This window comes from Wasmannia auropunctata, unplaced genomic scaffold, assembly GCF_000956235.1.
Source record: "Wasmannia auropunctata unplaced genomic scaffold, wasmannia.A_1.0 LD335205.1, whole genome shotgun sequence".
Taxonomy (NCBI): Eukaryota; Metazoa; Arthropoda; class Insecta; order Hymenoptera; family Formicidae; genus Wasmannia; species Wasmannia auropunctata.
Genome location: NW_012027685.1, coordinates 66,005 through 90,092, shown reverse-complemented (window position 1 = coordinate 90,092; position 24,088 = coordinate 66,005). Strand labels below are relative to the sequence as shown.

Genomic DNA, 24,088 nt, shown 5'->3' with positions numbered 1-24,088 from the left:
TCATGATCTTATGTGACATTTTAAACTTGAAAATATTAATAATATGTGTATACACGAATAGTTACAATGCTTTCGAATATTTTATTAATCTATATGAATACATTACATATATCAAAAATACTTATTTATTAGATAAGAATAATTGGTCGCGCGGGAAATGCAAATGAAACAAATAAAATAGGCGATGGATTCAAAATCGAACAATTGTTGATTCGAAATTCTCGAAATATTTGTTTTCGAATCTTGTAGATTCGAAAACAACCTCGAATCAAATCTACTGTGATTTGATTTGATTCGAATTCGAATTATTTGCACACCTCTAAATCTTACATCATTAAGTTTTCTAAGTCATTGTTGTGACTATTATGTATAATTTACCTCGTGGAACATTGTTGGCGAATTGGTCTTTGTCGGACTTTCAATTAAATGACATACTGCGTTCTCAAAAGAATACCTTTTAATTTTTATTGAGCGAAATCTTGAGCTTTTGTTAGCATTCCATAGTCATGTATAGATTATATCTACCTATATATTGACCTATTTCTATTCCATCTTGCAGGGTCATCCAATAATGAATTTATTACTTGCATTTTTTTATATGACGGCAAAATAATTATTTCTTAAAATATTGTAAATTGAACTATATAACATGAAAAATTCATAATTTGAAGCTTAATTTAGTTGAAATTCAATTTTAGAATGTGGACTTTGATTCATATGACGTAAAAATCTTTTTTGAATATTTAGTACGAAGTTTTTATATTGCAGTATTATAAATCAGCATATTATATTTTTTTAGTTAATAAAATAAATAAGATTATTCTATTTACAAAAATAAATTTTTCTAATGGTAATTAATGATTTTTTTTTTAAATATTTATTTTGTGTTGCATAATACAAAATTGCTTACTTCATATGGCATAATATGAAGCTTATGTTAATAATTACATATAACTGTGTCGTTAGAATAAAACTAACTTATCCAACCCTGATATCTGTCTTGTATTTTTCAATCGATATCTTTCATAGCAGTTACTGTAACACGTGACCATCGTCGAGATTTGTAAAAACTTATTTGGAATATTTTTGTTTCTCTTTATATCTAGTTTTATATGCTAGTATTCCCTCTATGTCGTAATATAATAAATTTTACTAGATGTTACATGCATAACGTAGGTTAAAAAAAGTGAAGCTATTGGAAAATGTCATGTTGAAATAGAGATAAAACTGCCGAATAGGGGACCCCGCTTCGATGAGCTTAACTTTGACATATATTGTTAAGATTATGACTCTGAATGATTTTCAAAAAATTGTAATAGCCGTCGCTTGTCCTTTGTTAAAAAATTATTAATAATAAACACTCAATGAGGAACAGTACAATTAAAGACGTCGTTTCGCAAAAATAATGAAAAAATACTTATAAGTATATCTATTAAATTTTCTCCTTACTAAATGGATGTGTCTACAATATACTAAAAATAGTAGCAGAAAGATTAGACAGGCCGATGGACATGCATGCAATGTATCGAAAAAAAAGTACCGAAAACTAAGAACTGAGATAATATCCCGAAACGTCAGAATACCGAATAATAAGAATTAATTATAAGACAATCGCTCGAAATGTTATAACACCGAAAACTGAGACAATATCCCGAAAAGTTATAATTGCAAAACTTAATACATTAAAATAATAATAAAAAGATATAAATTTCTTAAAATATTGTTTTAAAATTGTGCAAGTAAATCACTACATCACGATTTAAGAATAATTCTCTTGTAGAAAAAGGAACAATCGATGTATAGATTTTATGTATATCTTATTAAATAATTTTTAAATTGTGAATATTATATTTTTTTATATTGGTGTTTTATTGTTTCGTGTTCCATGTGTATATTTTATTCGTATATTTTTTAACATTTCTTCTGACGTTCTTCTAATATATAATAATTTAACAGTTTGTTAGGTAATCACATTAGATTGTCATATTATATTAAAGAAATAATTATAAAAATTATTATCTTCCCAATAAAATAAAGATATGCATTTCACGTACTAGCGTGCATAGTAAATTCTTCTAGATATCGTGTGTGTGTGTGTGTGTGTGTGTGTATGTGTGTGCATGCGTGTGCGTGTGCGTGCGTGTGCGTGTGCGTGTGCGTGTGTGTGTGTAATTTATAATCTTTTAATATAAAAGAATATAATAATATTTACAATTTAGTATTATTTAATAAGATATACATAATCTATACATCGACTGATAGTTTTTCTACAAGAGAATTATTCTTACATCGTGTGATATAGCGATTTACTTGTACAATTTCAAAACAACATTTTAAGAAATTTAAAATTTACGATATTATATTGATGAATTAATTTTTGCAATTATAACTTTTCGAGATATTGTCTCAGTTTCTCGATTTTGGTATTATGTCTTTTTGGGACATTGTCTCAGTTTCTAGTTTTCTGTATTATGACATTTTGGTTTTATAAAATTTTGGGAAATTGTCTCTGTTCTTATTGTTAGTTTTCGGTATTATGACATTTCAGGACATTGTTTCAGTTCTTAATTTACGGTTACGGGATTATGATTTTCCGATACTTTGCATGCCCACTGACAGACCCCTAAGCAAGGTAGGATAAGGTATATTAAATTTTCGCCTTAGTAAATGAATAAATCTACAATACACTAAATATAATAAATACCAAAAAGATTAGCGAGACCCTTACGCAAGATAAGATAAAGCATTAATATGTTGTTTTAATACGGCACATCATTACAGAATTGATTTCTATTTCTACAATAGATATTAGTTGTGTGATAGGCGCGAGGAGGGGCCGCCCCTCCAGGCCTGCGCCCATACTATCCGCTTCGACTTTTCCCTCCATTAAGTTTCTTTTTGTTATCTTTTTTTGTTAATATCGTTTTAACAAAGGATGAGCGATAACTTTCTGAAGATTACTCAGGGTCATAACGTTGACAACATACGTCAAGGTCACCAGAGCAAAATTCTCTATTTGGTAGGTTATTAAAAATATAATAAAATAATGTATTATTTCTCTCATAAAAGCTTATTACTATTGCTATTTTTCCAAGTAACCCCATTCTTCTTTGATCAAATCTGCGGCTTTCTCGGCAATCATATAAACAGGTATATTTGTATGCGCTGATATAATTTCGGGCATGATAGATGCATCTACTACTCGTAATCCCTGAACACCGATTACCTATACAAAATACTATATATGAATTAACTAATAAAAACATATGTCATACTATTTATTATATTTTGCTTAAATATTCTTGTGCGTTTCCTTAAAAAAATACCTTTAATTTGGGATCGACGACTGCAGTCGGATCTTCACGAGATCCCATTTTACAAGTGCCGGAAGCGTGATAGAGTGTGGAAGATAACAGCCTTATCATGCATTCCCAATAAGCATCGGAATCATACTTGTGGTTTTTGCATTCCATGTAAGTAATATTTAATAATTGAGAATCGAACGCACGCATTGCCTTTGTTCGACCAACTGTTAACGCAGTTCTAATGCCGGCTATCATTGTCCTGACGTCATCTGGATTATCAAAATAGTTCGGTACGATTTCTGGTTTAATATTAACGTCATTAGCTAACAACGTTAATCTACCACGACTTTTTGGCTTCAACAATATTGGTACAACGGTCCAGCCATTGATGTTACGGTACTTGAGCCATTCCTGATGTACTGAGTTCTTCAAATTGAATAGCATTGGTGAAAATATATCTTTCATTGTTGCACTGAGAAAAAGTAATTCGATATCTGGTAAATCGTTATGTTTTTCTGGATTTTCTGTGTTGACAAAACCGAGAGCCTCAATTGTTCCCGGAATCGTAAATGGTCCGGTCCGATTTATTAAATATTCTGTCACGTATGAATTAATGGGGTTCATCATATTAAGTACTTGTATATCTATTGAACTATTTATTGTCCACGTCAATCCAAAAAAGGCTGGATGGTCCATAAGGTTCTCACCAACTGGTGCGTTGTGGATGACGTTAATATTCAATTCAGTTAGGTGTTTTGCTGGTCCAATACCGGATAGCATCAACAATTGCGGTGATCCAATAGCACCTGCACATAGAATCACTTCTTTGTTCGCGAACACACGTATAGTTTGATTGTACTTAACGAACTCTACGCCGATTGCTTGATTCGTGCTAGGTTCGATTAGTACTTTTGTCACCGTGCTCTGAAGAGTCATATGAAGATTTTTACGATTGTTCGTTGGATGCAGATACGCTCTATTGCTACTCATGCGCGTACCGTTCATGATAGTAGTTTGCGGATAAGAAAATCCTATTACGTTTTCCCCATTGTAATCTATTACCGGATATCGTAGCTCTTTTCCTGCTTCTAGATAAGCCCTTGCCAACGGGGTACGAAATATCGGATAAGTAATATGTACTGGTCCGTCGGTACCATGATAATCAATATCCGACGTCAATCCCGGGATATCAATTGTTTCCAACTTTTTAAAATATTTAAGAACGTCCTTGTATGCCCAGCCATCGTTTCCCATCGCAGCCCATCGATCATAATCTTCAACACCGCCTCTAGTAGCTATCATAAAATTTAACACACTGCTGCCGCCGACTATTTTTCCTCTTGGATAAGGACAACTATTGTTTTTCATGCCACGGCAATATTTATTAGACGACTTGGTTTGGTATTTCCATTGGATGTCATTCAACATCTGCAGCCAAAAAGCAAATATTGGTGTATCCACAAAGAGGTTTTCATGGGAACCAGCTTCGATCAATAATACTTTCAGTTGTGAAATCTCACTTAGTCTCGCGGCTATCACTGCGCCGGCCGTACCAGCACCGATCACTATAAAATCATACGTTTCTCCGAATTGCGGTGTCATGTCCGGTATTTCTTGATCTAAGTAATGTTGGTACTGCTTGTAGAAGTTCTCAATTCCATTAGCGAATTTTAGTAACTGATTTACCAAGTTTGATCCGCTATTATCATTACCGTCAAGATTGTTGTAATACGGCTGCCCATGTAGCAAGTTTATTATGGCACCGATACTGAGAACGTGAAGAAGACTCCAAATCTTATTCAACATATTTTAATTGTAATATTAACTTTTGAATATCTGGAATAAAATGCAATAATATAAGAAATATCTAAATGCTCAACATGAATACTGGTTTCTACTTTGAACTTCATACCTTATATAACAGTTAACGTGCTGCTGTAGTAGAATGTTAATTTGAAATTTAATTGGATGTTTTTAGTTTTTTTTTAAATGTGTTTTTGTAGACTAATATCTTGTCCATGCCGTAACAGACATTCCGTCTTATCATCGTATACATATATGTATTATATATACATACATATTTATGATACAAATTAAGACAAAAAAATATTTGGTAGGAATGTTTTGCAAGTTTTTTATTTAATATCTTATATTATTATTAATAATATTGCATTATTAAATCTTCTAAATTATTAATTTGTTGTGACTATTGTATATAATTTATCGCATCGTTGCGAATTGGTCTTTGTATCGGATTTTCAAAGTCCATTGGCGTTCTCAAAAGAATATGCTTTTTAATTTCTATTGAGCGAAATCTTGTGCTTTTGTTAGCATTCTGTGAGTATTTCATAGTGTGGTTCGGTCATATATAGATTGTATCTACATTAATCAATTTTTATCCCATCTTGGAGGGTCATCCAATGATGAATTTATTACTTGCATTTATTTTATATGATAACAGAACACTTATTTTTTAAAATATTGTAAAATGAACTATTTAATATGAAAAATTCATAAGAATTATAGATTCAATTTTAGAATGTGGACTTTGATTTATATGACGTAATGTAATACATGCTTGCAGTGATGGGATGAAAAAGTCATCATTTAATTAAAAAAAAAAATTTTATTTGATAAAGTTATTAAGAATAATTTTAAAAACTGATATTACTACCCATTTTGCATCAAAAATTATAATTATTGTATTCAACAATGTAATTGTATATTTTTTGTATAAGATAAGCGCCAATAAATAGTGTGAAACAGATAACAGAATGATATAGTATAATCCAAAATCTTTAAAGATTATATTTACATAGATATAGTGTGTAGATATTTTTCTGTTAAAAAAATTTGTTTAACATCTAATACGTATGTTTTATATTGCAATACTGCAATATTATAAATCAGCATATCATATTCTTTTGAATAAACACAGATTATTTTATTTACAAGAATAAATTTTTCTGAAGGTAATTAATGAATTTTGAAGAAATACTTATTTCATATTGTATAATACAAAAATTCTTACTTTATATTGCATAATATGGAGCTTATTTTATTATAATCGTATATAACTGTCCCGTCAAATTAATTAATAATTTAATTTGTTTTTAATTAATAATATTGTTCTCATAGTTATTAAACTTTACATTTATCAAGTTATAAAGGAACACTTATTACGTGACGTTGATTATGCAAGATATAAATTAAACGTAATACAAATAATTTGAATTGCAGAAATAAAACAGCATTGAAGTTCAATTAGAATTCAAGACGTTTCTATGTGAGTGCTTGTTCACTAATAATATAATTTTTTATTTGTTTGTTACAAATTACATTTTTTCTTTCCTTTTTTACTATCACTTTATAATTGTGGAAATAATAAAAACTCGTTACAAAAATGAATAAAGTAAGCGAAAAGTAAATAAAGTAACAAAATAGTATTATTACTTTATGAAAAGTAATCTTCTCGTTACTTTTTCATGTAACCCCATTCTTTCTTGATCATATCCGCCGCTTTCTCGGCGATCATATAAATAGGTATACTTATGTGCCCTGATGTAATTTCTGGCATGATGGATGCATCTACTACACGTAATCCTTGAATACCGATCACCTGCAATATATTGTATATGAACTCAGAAATCAAAATATATAATTGCACATTAGAATACCTATTATTTCTTGTGAATACTTTAGTAATTTTTCCAGGAAATACCTTTAATTTAGGATCGACTACAGCGGTTGGATCTCCCTTCGCTCCCATTTTGCAAGTTCCAGAAAAATGATAAATTGTGGAAGTCATTGTTCTTATCGCACATTCCCAATAAGCATCCGAATCATATTCGTGATTGTTGCATTCAGTATAAGTAATGTTTAACAACTGAGAATCAAGTGCCTGCATCGGTCTTGTCTGACCAAGACGTATCGCAGTTCTAATGCCAGCAATCATCGTTTTCATATCGTCTGAATCGTCGAAATAATTCAGCACAATCTCTGGTTTAGCATTAACGTCATTGGCCAATAACGTTATTCGACCACGACTTTTTGGTTTTGACAATACTACTCCGATGCAGTATCCATTTGTGCCATCGTATTTGCTCCATTCCTGACGTATAGAATTTTTTAGCATTAATATATTCGGAAAAACATCTTCTTTAAATGTACCACCACCTAACAGTAATTCAATGTCCGGTAGACCGTTATGCTTTTCTGGATATTTTGTATTCATAAAACCGAGGGCCTCAATACCCCCTGGAATTGTCAGCGGTCCCGTTCGCTCTAATAAAAAATCCGTTATATATGGATTAATAGGGTTCATTTGTTCGACTAATTGTAAACTTATTGATGTGTTTATTGTCCACGTTAATCCATAGAAGGTTGGGTGGTCCATAAGATTTTCGCCGACTGGCGCATCTTGAACGACGTCTATTCCTAATTTGGTAAGATGTTTCACTGGTCCGATGCCGGATAACATTAACAGTTGAGGTGATCCAATGGCACCTGCACACAGAATCACTTCTTTGTTCGCAAACACACGTATAGTTTGATCATATTTGACGAACTCTGCACCGATTGTTCGTTTTGTACTAGAATCTATCAGCATTTTTGTCACCCTGCTCTCTAAAGTTACGCGAAGATTTTTGCGATCACGCACAGGATTCAGATACGCCCTGTTGCTGCTCATGCGAGTGCCGTTTGCGATTGTGGCCTGCAGATATGAGAATCCTATTTCGTTCTTCCCATTGTAATCTATTAATGGATATCCCATCTCCTTACCAGCTTCCATAAATGCTTCTGCCATCCGCGTGTGAAATACTGGTTGGGTGATATGTACTGGTCCATCAGTACCATGATAGGCAATATCCGATTTTAATTCTGGGATATCTATTGTTTCCAACTTTTTAAAATACTTCAGAATGTTTTTATATGCCCAGCCCTCGTTTCCCATCTTGGCCCAGCGATCGTAATTTTCAGCGCCTCCCCTGGTAGCGATCATATAATTCAGTACGCTACCTCCGCCAGCTATTTTTCCTGTTGCGTAAGCGCAACTATTGTCTTCCATGCCTAGACAGTATTTATTGGATGGCTTGGTTCGATATTTTCGATTGATGTTAGTCAGTTGCAGTAAACCACTAATTATCGGGATATCCATGTATAAGCTTTCGTGAGTTCCATCTTCGATCAGTAGCACTTTAACCTGAGGAATCTCGCTCAATCTCGCGGCTATAGTCGCGCCGGCTACACCAGCTCCAATCACTATAAAATCAAACGTTTCTCCGAATTTCGGTGTTACGTCCGGTACTTGTTCGGTTATGTAACGTTGACTCTGTTTCCAGAAGTCCAGGATTCCTCTACCCAGCCTTAGCACATTCATTAATCTAGATCCTCTTGTATCGTTGCCATAAAGATTGCTGTACTTATTTGGTAGGTACAATTGGAACAGGCCGATTATGATGGCGATCAGAACAAGAAAAATTGACGTCTTTTTCATTATGTTCTTTGAAATAATTATCCTTGGGATGATTTCTTCTTTGAATATTTCTTATAGTGAGATGACAAGAAACTATATCTGGCTGTTCGATACACCTACATTATAATAAACGCTTGTATAAATGTGTCACAGCGAATACTGGTAACAACGTAAACAGATATAAAGTAGAAGCCACTTATCAAACTGAGCCTAAATCCGAACTTTTGAAAGTTTTCTCACAAATACGTATTTAAATTGAATTGTCATAAATTTTACCTCAAATATTTTTTTTTCCTATACCTCACACTCCACTTAGCTCGATTTGAAATCCAGCTGGCAGCACCATCTAGTCACATGCAAAATCTTATCACGTAACATTTTTTTTTTTTAATATCAAATATTCGTGACGTGATATGTGCCGAAATGCGTAAAGGTATATTGAAATGTAAAAGATATTTTCAACTCAGTGCTCAGTTTAATTTGTGAATTCTGCTGAATATACAATGAGATGATGTAATGCATGTGGCTGGCAATAAAAAGATCGGATTTCATATTTTTGTCGAGAAATAATCTAATGTTTGAATCTTCGGTTGTCTTGTTTTTTATTTCCGATTGTTTATTATAATTTGTTTAATACAATATGTTTTAATGTATTCATGACTGTTTCATAATGTTGCTTAAAAAAGTAAGCTGACGTATTATTGTACAAATTAATAAATATTTATTTTTATCGAGTCTTTTTCTAAATAAATTACTCACATCATTATATAATAATCCTTAAGATTTATCGACATTACAAAATGTATTTTTGTAATAATAACTTTTTATGATAACAATTTTTACGTATTTTAAAAATTAATTAGACTCTAATGTTCTAAAAAAAGAACTTAAAGTAATTTTCAAAATTAAGGCGGTTTCAAAATTGCAAAGAATTTAATTTAATTATTTTTACGTCTAGCAATGCTAATACCTATTTATTAATTTTTTAATTTTTTTATTTTATAGATAAATTTTTTATTTAATATTTATCGATTTTAATTTAATAAGAACACAACGAAAGAACCATTTAGCATTGCGAAATAAAACGTTAGCAACGTTTGATTTGAATGTAGATATATTCTTTCAAAGTTCACTGTAGATCTATGGTCTAATAATCTATGTCTATATCTATAATATATAGTCTAATGATCTATAATCAGATCTTTGAATAAAAAAATTGTCAGTAGTTCGAAAAAAGGATAGTCTATTTATTAACTCTCTTTTATGTATGTTTGGTATGTGCATATTTCAATATGTATTTAATAAATATGATTATTCCTCATTATTCTGATTCATCAAATTATTCTCATCTGATCCTCATGTTACATTATACGTAAAATGTGTAATAATATATTATTACAATTATATTAATTGTAATAATGTATTATTCTAACAAGAATCATAAATTGCGAAATGGGCTTGACCTTCCGAGTGAAAATACATGAGTCTATAACGTCCAAAGTAACATCTCGTAAAATCAACAAATCTGCCTGTCTAGCTCCCTTCTCTAAAAAAATGTAAATGGTAAAAGAAGTCTCAGGGCCATTATCAAGGATTAATATATTGCTCCATCGCAAGAAAAATTTCATGGACGTTAGAATCATCATGAATAATTAAATTTTTTTACAGATATCAATCTATTCTATTTTTTTTCTTAAATATTCATGTCAAAAGTGAAAAATCTTCAAAGAATTTTTTTTCTATTCTGTATAGAAAAAGAATTACAATCATTTGAAATAATCCAACTCTTTCCTTCATTTTTATTTAAAGTGAAAATATATAAAATTAAAAATAAATATTCAACAAACAATGTTTATAGAAATAATTATGAAATCGGCAGGTATAATGTAGATAAATGTTTCATGAGTTTTTTTTAATTTTATAAGACTATTGTGACTATTTAATCAAAAACTCCGCGTTAACAACATTATATCGCGGTAGGAATTAGAACTTTATCGTACTAACAATTAGTAAGTCCTGTTCTACAATACGTTATATATTGGTAAGTCGTAAACTGTAAGAATTCCACAGAATGTATACCGATATCGTAAGCAGAAAGACTTGATCAATTACAGTCTAATGTGAAGAAAATACTTGACAGTGATTGATCAATTCTTACCGCTTATAATATCGGCATATTATAGAACAGCTGTGAAAAGTGTTGACAACGAAATTTTGTCTTGTATGTCATTTCGTTATTTTGTGTTTAATTGTGAAAATGTGACTTCTCTCGTACTTATCAAATTCGTAAAAATGGATGGAAAGTAATGTTATGTCTTTGAATTTTATACCTGAAAGCTATATATATATTTTTTACTCCCTTTTCAACAACTGTCAAATCGTGTCTTTTCTTACCTGAATAGGTTTCACTTTACGTATCTTTTATAATTATTTACTGATTGTCAGGGGAGGAAAGGATTTCTATCCATTTTTACATGTTTTTTTAATACGATCCTATTTTTATTTTATCTACAGTCTTTTTATTTAAAATGACATGCAAGAATTTTTACGTGTCAAATTTTACATAGGTAGGAAGCTAATGAGCCGTGCTAGGTGTTTATGCAACTTATAAAATATTATTAATCCGTATATCTATACATTTAACATTCTATTAACAATATTGTCTTATTTTGATAGACGTTTCGATCTTTTAACGACGGTCATCCTCAATTTTCTATAATTATGCAAATTAATTCGTTATGATCGCTCGCTTATCTGCTGGTTGACCCATGATAGGATTGCCCGTAGTTCTCTTTATTATTAAGCAATTTACTTATTTATTTAGGCAATCTTACCGTAGGTCAATCAATAGATAGCGAGCGATTATAACGGATTAATTTGCGTAATTACATAAAACACTGAGCATAACCGTCGTTAAGAGATCGAAACGTCTGTCAAATTAAGACAATATTGTTAACAGAATGTTAAGGTCAAATGTATAGTAATACGGATTAACAATTATATTATAAGTTGCATAAACACCTTATAACACGGCTCATATTAGCATCCTATTCATGTGAAATTTAAATTTATATTTATAAGAGCCTTATTCATAATATTAATTTACATTTTACGTGTCATTTCTCGCTTACGATTCCAATATGACCGCGGTAATTAAGGCTGCGTTCCGTTATTCACTGTAAATACTGAAAATCTATCATTCACGTTACGTATGCTGTAGTTTTTCAGTACTCACAGTAAATAACGCAGAACGCAGCTTAGGCAGGAATCTTAAGGTAGAGAAAATAGCATTGGACATGACAGACCCATGTATCACTGGAAAGATACTGAAAAATCGGTTCGCTCGGAAGATTAAAAATGAATCCGAAAATCTTATTGCACGTAAGTAATAAGAAAAGAAAAAATTGACCGATAGTCTACAAACCATCAGGTAATCACCGCTGCAATTAACGATCGAATTCGTATTCGTATATTTCAATGTAAATCGTAGCTTATTCGTTTCACTGCGCTCGGTTTTGAAGCTCGTCTCTCTCTCACTTATTGTTCACAAATGTACCGATCTTAGGTGGCCTCAGAGCGCACGAATATTTATCGCGAGAATATGCTGTTAAATATACAATGAAGTATACACGTGGATAAGTATCGACTCCAAGTTGATTTACATTTGAACGGCAAGAGATGGTACATAGACGCGACATGTATTATATACCTTTAACTATAGAAATATATAAGATATATAATATATGTTTACTATTAATTCATTTGATTACACTAGAACTTTCTTTCTCACTTTTACAATTTAAAAATCAAACATATACCATTTCACTTTAAGTGCAAATTAAAAGTGTACACTAGTTCAGGATCAGAAAATAGTTAGACCTATGGACTGCCGGTCCCCCACTTTTTGCATAATTTCAATATGTGAATTAGAGATGTGCGAGCTGTACGAATCGAATCGAATCGAATCGAATCTTACCTGATTCATAAATCGAACAGAATTCTACCTGATTCGATTCGATTCACGAATCGAATTGAATCTTACCTGATTCGATTCGATTCGAATTTGAATCGCTATATGATTCGAACACGATTTATTCGTAAATTTCGAACTTAAAAAACGTTTAAATAAAAACCACACATATTGACAGTTATATAAAATCTAATTTTCCGTTAATAAATAAAATGTTTATATATTATTATATTATATAATTAAAGTTTGCTTGGCAGGAAGCAACGAGATAGCCAATCGCTTTTTCGCTTATTGTTAGAAAGGCAGTAAGGACCGTCGTGTACACTTTTCATAATCGTAAGGTGTACCTATCGTAAGAATCACAGTCGAGAATTATTAGAAATATAAGGTTACTATTTCTAAACTTTTTGTTCGGATTGCCTAATTCTTATGATACGTTTTATGATTACGGTTGCGGAAAGTGTATAGCGGGTTCTATGCCCGTTCTATATTTCTTTGATTTTTATTGAGTTGTTTATCTTTTTAGTCGATGGCTTTTGTGTCCACCAAGTAATTGAATTAGTCAGACATACATATAATGCGCATTAAACTCGTATATCGGTCATTAATTTGTAACTTCGGTTTTTTATTTATAATTTTTGACATATATTGTGGTTTTATTATCAAAATATAAGTAAAATATCATTTTATCAATTTTATATGTAATATTTAAATACCTATATATTTATAATAACTATATCATATAATTAATATTATCTTTCTTATATAAAAATCTTTTTATTTATAATTTTAATAAATAAATTCTTTTATAATAAGTGCATTTTATCATAACATTTGATATTTTTTAACGGACGTTTGAATAATAAAGCCTTAGCACAGACTTTTGCATGACGCATAACGCATAACGCATAGCGCATAACGCGCGCCATCGCACAAGGTATTCTGCAGTTACTGTTGTGCTCTGCGTAAAACTGCTCAAATCGTGAACTTCACTATAGGCGACATCCAACAGACATCCTGCCAGGTATATATTTGCATATGTATAATTGTTTGATGTTTCCAAAATTTATTGAATACTAGATTAACTGTTGTCGTAAAATTATCGTTTAATTAATTGAGAATTATTTCAGGATTCAAGATTTTTGCTTGTCGTACGTGGCTATCACGTTGTCTAGTGTAAACGAAGCTCGAATCTGATATCCGAAAAATCTTAAATCCTGATATAATTGTCTCAATTAAACGATAATTCTATGACAACAGTTAACCTAGCATGCAATGAGTTTTGAAAATTATTACACGTATACGTATGGAATATGTACCAGCAGACAGCAGGTATGTTGAATACCGCCTGGTGAAGCTCACGGTCGAGAATTTACGCGTCGAAGGCGTCGGAGCAAGAACACAAATATGCAGAATCTCTCCGCATATTGCATAAAAATTCATTTTTACGGTTTTTTCATCACTTTATGCATTATGTTTTATGCATTATGCAAGATTCGCAGAGTGAGGAGTGGAGATGGAAATGGAGGACTCTGATTGGTTTATCCCTTTATTCTTTATGCGTTATGCGTCATGCAAAAGTCTATGCTTCGGCCTATACTATGTTTTATTGCGAACTAGCGCATTACTTAATTAGTCGATGGTGTCGCGACACATCTTGGCGACGACACAAGTTTGAACTTACAATTAGCAACTAACAGTCTTATTTCTATAATCAAAGTACGTACACGACCGCTGATGTGTATACTGATGTATGACAAATAAGACAAACAAAGGAGGAATAACAAGGAATAGATATTTAAATTAGTATGTGCTTATTTATCTTTTTATCACGCATCAATAATAATATCTCACGAAATTCCGACCAAATCCGAAACTAACGAATTCATATCTAGCGCTCACTGGTTGCTCCATAAGAGCAGAAGAGCACAAGATTATATAAAATAATCAAGAGTAGCCAGGAGCAAATATATATATGGAGATTTCCTTCTCTGAATAATATTGCATATTGCTTGTTTTAGCAGAGAAGTTTTACATATTTGGTTGATTTTTGTAGAGAAAAGATATCAAACATTCTCTAGGTTTCTGATATAAGAAATTTAGATAGCAATTATTTAATTATTTAATGACTACATTTTTGGAATTTCTATACTAAGTTTTTGAGATCGGAAAAAAACCTCGGGCCTTTTTATTAGGGTTTGGACCCTTTAAGCGAACACGCTCGGCTTTTATATGTATTTATAGAGGCAGTTGCGAGAAATAATAATATAGTTTTAAGTCTCAAAAACAGGGAAAAAGAAATTTTAGTAAAGAATATTGCACATTGCCATGTGTGTAATATGTATTATGTATATAATATATAATATGTATTAGCTAATTAGTATTTAAAAAAACTTCAAACTAATTAACTTATTATTATTATTATATTATACAATTAAAGAGAGAAAGAGAAAAACTAAAAATAGATTTGAGTTATGTTATAATGTTCGATTTTCCACATTTTTGTTTCAATGTATCCGTTTAGAATTCTGTCCGATTGGGATTATTATGTGTCCGTTTCAACATGCATCTGATTGGGACTGTGTCCAAATACCATGTGCCCGAGTTATTTTATGCGCATCTGTGACCCTCCCTTTTAAATATAATAGCATTTTTCTCTCGGATTGATTTTTTTTTAATCATGTGGCTCTATTTCTAGCAGTTTTGTAGATATTGAAATATTGTGGAAATATATTTTTGAATCGTGACTTGACAAAAAAACGTGCCAAAAAAGAAAATCTTAAAAATTTTGTAGTTTTAAAAAATTTCCTTAATTATAGAAATAATAGATAATAGAATGAATATAAAAAAATTGACATTTTTTTCAATACTCATCATTAGTGCAAAGCGTCCGGAGTTGTCGGCTGGTTAATTAGCATTGGTTACTGAAAGCTTCTGCAAGAAGACAACGCGAGAGACGTCGGTGATCGTTCATACGTCCGTTTGATAAATCGCGAGACGAAATACCAGCGTTGCGGTAGTCAGCCCGAGAGAGACGGTCACAAAAACGAGCCCGATAACAATGCGATATTAAAGCTAGTGCTGTTTCGTCGTGACGAGGTTGGCTATCAAAATAAATGGCTCGGAATTAATTAGCGTTAATGAACCCTATTGGCAAACGTATGGAAGATATGCATCTTTACTGAAGTTTAACGTATTTTGTTTTGCATTCATTCGTGTAATTTTTCACGTTCCTTCGTTCTCTTTACAAAAGAAACTTTTTTTTATATGATATAGACTTCATAAAAATCTCTCTTTCTTTGTACAAAAAGTCAGTTCTATATTTTACAATACTATCTTTGTAGTTGATATTACACTTTTATTAATAACATAAGTCGAACATTTTTATGTAGAAAAGAATACGAAATAATTGAGGGAAGAAAATTTTTAAATTAACTAAAATTGTAAATAATACTATGATGAGCTGAAAATCAGTCCGTGCCAGCATAAATCATGTGTTATATAACTCAAAAGTACGATTTTGATTAAAAAAAATCAGCCAGAGAGTCTTTGTTCTCCCTTCTTCCAATTTTAAACTTTGGATATGTGTAATATAAATCAAAATAAGAAATACAAATTTTTTATAAGTGTTCTTGTTCACGTAAAAAGAGTGAAATATTGCTTTGAAAAAAATTAATTTTTATTTTTCTAAACGTAGATATTATTGAAATTATAAAAATACCTCTAAAAATGTCTGATACAATATTTTTTATAGTTTTAAAAAGATTTTATAATAAATAAATTAAAATTTTTCGAAAATTTTACATTCTATAATTGTAGAGGAGTAATATAAACGTAAATGATTAAAATACCTTTGTTCTTATATTCCAGTGAATAAATGTTGGTGAAACGAATGTCTGCACTGAAATGTTAATGCATCGCAAACATTAAATGGTTTTATATCGACGTATATATACAGTCCGTAAAATGGCGATTAAAATAATGTTATTGCATATGCATTCAGATATTAACCTCTTGAAAGAATGATGTCATCATGGAAATAACCGTCTCTTTTTTATAAATTATCTCTATAATAATCTATCTAATTCTGTTTTATCTCTATTATCTAATTCTCTCTATTATTTCTATTTTACTAAAATTGTTAAAAAGTAGTTTTATATAGAAGTTTTTAAAATCAAGAATTTTTTAATTTTTTAATCAAAATTTCAATATACAGACGTCATGAAAAAAATCGTTTCTTTTATTAATATTATTAAAGTCCAAAAATAATTTTACAAAAATTTAATCTCAATTTTACAAAAGTTTAATTTTAATTTTCTTATACTGACTTGTTGTGATTAAACGTTAACAGAACGAACATCCGCAATGAAATATTAATGCATTGCAAATGATAAGTACTTTTATGATAATCGCTTACCTTGTAGCATGCAAAATTACAATTAAAAATGCTTTTGCATATGCATTTATTACTGTTGCATTATTCTAGTTAATGTTTCTGTTCTTTCGAATAGAGTTTGATACGAAGCTAAAATGAATTGTTAATTAATTTTTTTCTTGGGATATATTCTGTTTTACTCATGATAAGATTATTTATTCGTGATATTCATCGAAAATTAAATAAGGATTAATTATACATTATGCATGCAATGAAATGCACACTTACTACTTATTACGAAACACATTATTCTTGCTATATATAAAAATTATTTATAATTATATATGCTGTGAATATCTATGTTTATTGTATTCATTATAACGTGCCTTAGATTTTAACTTTTAATAGCCAAACTGTGTAATTTATAAATAAAAATAAGAAAAACATATTATATATATGTATGTCCATAAAAACTCTATGGGCATACAGTGTAAAAAGTCAAAAGAAAAATTGTTAAATAAAACCACAATCAAATAGCCAACCCGTGCACATATATCTATGAGAAGCTATGTAGATTATTTCTGAGAAATGTATTTTTAGAGAAAAATTTTTTTGTTATGTTAAACCGGTTGAATTTTTCTCCAAATAGCTTTGATAAATTTTAATTATGAAAACATTTTTAAATTCTTAAAAACATATTAGTGATGATGTTTTGAAAAATGTAAACATTTTCAAAAAATCCAAAATTCATTAAAGTTTATTGGGAGGGGGGAATACTTGGATCTTGGCATTTTCCTTGTAAGTAATTTAAGTCGTCTATATCTATTTAAGTGATATTTTGTTCATTCATGCCGTATTTGTTCCGACTAGGGGGAGAGAGAGAGAGACTTTCAGCCATCCGGGGGACTAATATCCATCGGCTTTATTAAATCCAACGTTCCATGAGACAAAGTCATCAATTAGAGGAGACCGGTGGTGAGCGCGTACGTCGGTCGGGGAGAAGCGATTACGCGCCCGTCACGCGTCGGTCGAGCGAGCATAAAGAGCGAACGAACTCGATGCTCGATTACGTAAACAGCGGCCTGTTAAAGTCCGCGCCGTTTAATATAAATTAGTCCTTGAGCGCGCGATCGAGCGCACATGTTGTTATCTCACTCGTATTTGCATAGACACCTGCACGTACGTCTCCTTCTGACGTCCACCAACTTCGTAATTGATGCCATCGGCATGATGGGCGCTCACGATTTTTTCTCCCCTCTTCCTCCCTCTCCCTCGTGATCACCGGGCTTCTTCGGGCCGGATGGTCCGAATGCTGAGGCCTGAGGCATCGGGAGATTGGCTGGATTGTAAGGCGGTGGAAAACGCGGTGGCGAATTCTCTCGTTACACAAGCCAGCCCATAACTCACGATTGCGCTAGAACGTGTCCCGCGTCGTATACGCGTGCAGAAACACGCGAGAATCCTATCTATACCAGAGCAGTGAGAAAGAGAGAGAGAGAGAGAGAGAGAGGGAGAGAAAGAGCAATGCTGCCAAGCAACTCGCTGAAGCGTGTCCCGCTAGCGCGGTGCCTGATTATTTTAATTGATGCGCCGCCGTTACGTCCCATTTAATGGGCGTTATTCGAAAACAACCGTCGTCTTTCCTCGCGGATCCCAAAAACTTCGCGGGATTCGCGTACACGAGATGCGGGGGATAAAACGGAGATACGAGAGAGGGGATGGTAGATGGAATATATTCGAGAACGTGGGCGGGTTTGAGCAACACAGTTTGATCCTGTTTCGCAGCACACGCACGAGACTTGAGTTTCCGACCTCCGATCTCGCGATATAATTTCTACGGACATGTTTACTAAATACTACGTACACAGAATTAAATGACATCTCTTTTAATATCTCTCTGATATTATTTTCGCTTTCAGTATTGCATTGCCAATCATTTGCGTAACGGCAAATTTACATTTACACGCAATTATATACGCACAAATAATTATATATAATTAGCTAATCTTTTTTGAAAAAAAATCCTCTGGAATTGTAATTAAAATGTAAAGTTTACTGAACGGCATAGACAAGATTATCGCTTAAAACGCGTGTTCTGATTTGCGTATAAAAGTGTAATGTTAAAACACAAAACTTATAGCTCAAATCTCGTTTTAATTTTCCGTGGCTCGACGCAATCATGTATCGTTTTCGTCATCCGCGTGAACTAACGGACGCTCTCGACGTCATTGTACGCACAATGTACAAGTTTGTTTATCCTCCGCGAATTACTGCTCTTTTTGATCGTCATGATTACGGCAAACTCATGCGAATGTACGCGCGTCCGCGCTCGCAAAGCTCTGCAACACGAACCGCAGAGAAGGAGACGGCGTCCCTTACGTACGTGTCGTTTGATTCGGACGCGCGGTATGAGATGTAGGGCAAAAGTTTATTCTGCGATCAAACGACTTGTTGCGGCACTCAAAGGGACGCGCGTCGGGCGCGCAACCTCGTAAGTTACGTCGTCCCGAGGGTAATTAGTGATCGTTGTTTATCGATCAACAATTAATATAATGCAGCGTCAAAACCTTCGTCATCTGTTTGATTGTATATATTTTTCGAGATAACTTCTCGCAACATGTATATGTGCACTGCTGACGATGTCGCGCCGAACTTTGGAGAAGAAGACTTTAGATAAATTAAACATATTATTAACTATGATCTAAATAAACATATTATTAACTATGACATAAATAGCAAGCGATAGCAATCCTTTAGCTTTCTGTTTTGATTTATACTGAAATATTATTGAGAGCTACTATCTAAAAATATTATAATTTTATTAATTTCATGTATGACATTGTGTATGTGTGGTCGGCGTATTAATGTCTATTTTATTAATCGATAGCTTAAAAACAGTGTCACGATTTATTACAATCTCTCAAATTTCTCTTTTGTTCTGGAAAGCTTTTAGTGGACGAGAGATCCGATTATCGGAATTTTTGATAACGATTCTAGAGAATATAATTTTCAATTTTAATCCTATTCATCGGCAGCTTTTTTTCTACAAAAAATTCCGCGCAATTCGTCTCTCTTATTCATTTCACGGAAAAATTTGCAAAAATGATATTTAAGTCATTATAGTTATAAAATTTTTAATATGTTTAATTTATCTATAATAACATTCTTCTCCAAAGTTCGGTGCGACATCGTCAGTAGTGCACATATGCACGTGCGAGAAGTTATCCCGAAAAATATCCGAACTTCGTCGGGAAGATAAGAAAATTCAAGCCACCGGAGTGCCATATATTGCCACGGTACATTAGTATGACGCATCGTCGCCGGAGTCCTCAGCCCGGCGCGACGGAACGCGAATTTAAGCGCGGCCGAAACTGCAGCCAAGGCATACATACTCCGCTGCACCAAGAATCCGCTAATGTATCCGGAAACCCCGTTAATTTCCTTACTCGCCGTCGATAGAGGGACGATGGATGTGTGTGTATGCGATTCGCGCCTGCGAATCTCTAACGTTTAATGCGCCCATTTCACATGTGCTCGTAAAAATTTATAATCCATTAAAATTTTTTGCATTATTTAAATAGTCCCTTACAATTAAAATGTTTAATAATATATAATTGTTTAATGTTTTTATTTGATTAAAAAATGTAAAATGAGATTCAACGAGTGCAACAAATTGCCAAAAACTCGATTAAATCTCTCGTTAATCCGCATGTTTAGCTCGTTAATTGGAGTTCGTCGGTATTAAAAATTAACTAACAAATTATTTATAGGCGATTTATATATTAATTTGTTTATTCGACGCAAGTGAATATCGCAGTGTGAATGATTCGGCTTCTAAATCATACATCATATTTAATATTAAATTCAATTTCGCGCGACAAGAATCTGTTATCACCTCTATTTTGGCTCATGAATAAGCGAGGTAGCCGCGGTATTTCGCAATACGCGCATAATTTTGGAAACGTAATTCCGATTAGTTTATACGAGAGAATCATGGCTGCGATGATATTCGCAAAACTCTACTATTTGCGCAAATAAATTTGAAATTATGACGTCACAAGCATTACGAAATCACGTAATACGCCATTCTACGAATTTAATGTAAGAAATAGTCATAATTATTCTCACTCAAATCAATCGCACATCTAGGATATTCTCCAATGTCAAAACTTCCAATTAAGTAATCATTGAGCAACATCGTCGCGGCAGTTTGTAAAAATAAGCGTAATGCGTGAAGCGTTAAACGAACGTCTTGATACGATTGCAAAATTATTATTGTGAGAACCTTGAATGTTGGGTATCTTTGACAGTCGCGCGCATGATCGACGAGGGAACCTACTCCGCGCGCATGTAGAAAATGATGTTTCCGAAGAAGTTGCAATCCATTTAGGACACCGGATGCTTAGGACAGCGAGTAAATTGAGACGACTTAATTGCATTTTCATGTTCAAAGACGTGTCCTAGACGATTTGCTGAATGCGCGCGGACCTCCTCCAATGGCACAACGTACCTTTGATTCGTCCTCATTAGTGAGAAACGCATCGGTGACTCCGAACTTCTCGGGGACAAGAGGGCTCTATAAGTGCGCCCGTCGCAGCATTACCCAGCCGGAATTTTCTTTTCTCTTTTTCTTTTTTTCCACCAAAAGAAAGTCCACCGAGAACATTAAGCCTTCGCACCCGAAATTATTCTACGTGGGCGAAGTGCAACCTATTTTAATGACGTACTCAGGGACGAGTCGGTCGAACTGGCAAACTAATTAGTATAGGATGCCGCATAGCTTCGTGCTCGGTTTCAAGGAAAAGGCCGTTTATTGCGTATGAATCAGTCTGGTTCTCTTTATGAAACATTTTTAGGCCTCGCGAGAACATCACATTGAAGCTCAAGATTTTTTTTCTTAACTCTGTAAAAAAGCTCTTTTATTTCTGAAACGTTTTACACAATGCATTTCTTCTAATCTCTGTCATGCAGATAACAATCGTATATCGCCGCGTTGATAAAGAAATGTGGCACAAGTAAAAAATTAGCATTTTTGAAATAGTGAAAGAAAATCCTAAAGTCTTTAGAGAGAGATGTGGTTTACAAAATTTAAACGAGGAGGTTTTTAATCTTGACGCGGTCGAAATTAAATTCATCGGTCTTCTGTCGTTGATGATGACAGTAAAAATGCAATTTAGTGGATACTATTCCGTGAATTTTAACACAAATAGTTGCTGAAAAGTTTAAAATTGATAGATCGATTACATTTCAACGACCATATATTGTCATCAACGTCAGAAGGTCGACCGGAGCGTTTAAATTTTATAAACCATCTTTCAAGGTTTGTGTTGACACAGCGTTTTCTCTAAACAGGTGCTGATATTTTTCTGTGGTATCTGAAATGTCTGTCATTCTTCGAAATTGTCATGTCATGATGTAAATTTATTATTATACGTAAATGAATTCTATTATGCTTATTTTTAGTTTTGGTTGGAAAACAACGAAACTAACTAGAATCGAATCAATTCGTGTTTAATTTGCGAGCTGAAAATATAAATCTGTCCAGGTATGAACATATCAATATATTTATTGAATATCGCCATAAAACTACATCAGGTGTGACATATATCACGAAACTCATCAAAACTTTTGCACTCATTCAATACGTATATTTATAGATGCGCTTCCGTTCTCAAATCTATCTCTCGCACGTTTCTTCGTTGACCAGTTATTTCTGTCGTTCTTACCGAATGTTACAGGGCATTACGATTTAATCCACCTATTTGCTGTATTTGCTGTGAGTCGAACGCCCCGGCACGATATAGAACGTCAGATTATACATCATAAGAAATAATTCAGAAATATGAGGGTGCCTGCTATCTCTGGATCCCATTTCGCTTATTCATTAATATTATCAGAAGATAAATTCGTTTGTCATCCCGATTAATGCATTTCTCATTCGAATCTCTTTCAATAATTCACATAAATGTATTACATTTGCATCTTCTTGACACGAGCTGTTTCGACGAAAAATTAGATATTATTAATAGATATTTACGCAAAATTGAAGTAAACAAAATTTCTGCATAAATAAAATAAAACATTTTTCTCTAAAAATCGTTATATTTTATCACTTAGCTATTTTAAATATTACATTATGGTGGAAGGATATGGTTATTAAAATACACAAAGAAATCAGAAATTAATTTTTTTAAATATATTCGAGTCGTGTCTTAATTGCGACGCATTTCATTTTTCATTACTCCGAGAGTTATAGGTGGACGAATCGTACGTCAGAGATATCTGTCTGTCTACATACGCGTCGAGAATTACATTGCGGTTGACAGAGTTGTCAGTCCCTGTAAATAATTTACGCCACCATCGAGATCTATTCGGCGTCGTGATTGCGCGGTGTACCGAACGAATCTGGCAAGCAATCTAGACGATATATCATCCGCAGAAGTATGACAGCGAGTATCATACGTCCCGTGATTTATAAATAAATATTCGGCACACTCCAACGTTCGTGTCTTGCCAGACAATCATTTCAATCGTGATTAACGTTTGTTGCAGAATATTTTTGCGCTGATTTCCGAGAGAAACCTTTTGTCATGGGACGACATATAAATAACAGCAGAAAAAGTACAGGAATTCTCTTCGAACATTCGAGGCGTGCGTGATCAAACAAAGCGGAATACGTAAACACGTAAAATTCTGACAAAACGTATCCTGACAAAATTTATTTACAAACAATTAGATAGAAGTCACGTAGTATAACACTGACGAGATTTAATATTCAAATGTCAATATGTTGTCAACGTCTTCATAATATTTATAATCAAATCAGAATTGAATGTAAGCGTTGAATACAGCAAGTCAGAACGCTTACTGAGAAAGGAATGTATGTTTGTTTGTATTAAATACAGTCAATTAAATACATGTGTAGATTCATATATATATGTATATATATACTCTCTTTTATT

At 32.7% G+C, this 24,088-nt stretch overlaps 2 protein-coding genes across 5 annotated transcripts; both read right to left on the bottom strand.

Annotated features, from left to right (window-relative positions):
* Positions 1-2,988: 2,988 nt before the first annotated feature.
* On the bottom strand, positions 2,989-5,111 carry LOC105457587 (glucose dehydrogenase [FAD, quinone]-like). The gene is made up of 2 exons (XM_011702334.1): positions 3,327-5,111; positions 2,989-3,226 (listed from the first exon to the last, which is right to left on the bottom strand). Exons 1-2 carry the CDS (start codon positions 5,109-5,111, stop codon positions 3,083-3,085), a joined length of 1,929 nt encoding a protein of 642 aa, XP_011700636.1. The 3' UTR covers positions 2,989-3,082.
* Positions 5,112-6,694: 1,583 nt separating this feature from the next.
* On the bottom strand, positions 6,695-16,676 carry LOC105457586 (glucose dehydrogenase [FAD, quinone]-like). Of its 4 annotated transcripts, XM_011702331.1 has the most exons (4): positions 16,603-16,670; positions 12,206-12,385; positions 7,027-8,897; positions 6,695-6,924 (listed from the first exon to the last, which is right to left on the bottom strand). In XM_011702331.1, the coding sequence occupies exons 3-4, from the start codon at positions 8,800-8,802 to the stop codon at positions 6,781-6,783; spliced, it is 1,920 nt and encodes a 639-aa protein (XP_011700633.1). In that variant the 5' UTR covers positions 8,803-8,897; positions 12,206-12,385; positions 16,603-16,670; the 3' UTR covers positions 6,695-6,780. The 4 variants fall into 4 exon arrangements, with proteins under 4 accessions (XP_011700633.1, XP_011700634.1, XP_011700635.1 ...); XM_011702332.1 differs by lacking the exon at positions 12,206-12,385 and having other exon boundaries at positions 16,603-16,676; XM_011702333.1 differs by lacking the exons at positions 12,206-12,385; positions 16,603-16,670 and adding an exon at positions 15,622-15,827.
* Positions 16,677-24,088: the final 7,412 nt, after the last annotated feature.

Excerpts from the sequence above, each read along its gene's own strand:
- LOC105457587 (XM_011702334.1), bottom strand. The coding sequence starts at position 5,111 with ATGTTGAATAAGATTTGGAGTCTTCTTCACGTTCTCAGTATCGGTGCC. Across the intron at positions 3,227-3,326 it reads TCGTCGATCCCAAATTAAAG|GTAATCGGTGTTCAGGGATT; the intron begins GTATTTTTTTAA and ends TATTTTGTATAG.
- LOC105457586 (XM_011702332.1), bottom strand. The coding sequence starts at position 8,802 with ATGAAAAAGACGTCAATTTTTCTTGTTCTGATCGCCATCATAATCGGC. Across the intron at positions 6,925-7,026 it reads TAGTCGATCCTAAATTAAAG|GTGATCGGTATTCAAGGATT; the intron begins GTATTTCCTGGA and ends AATATATTGCAG.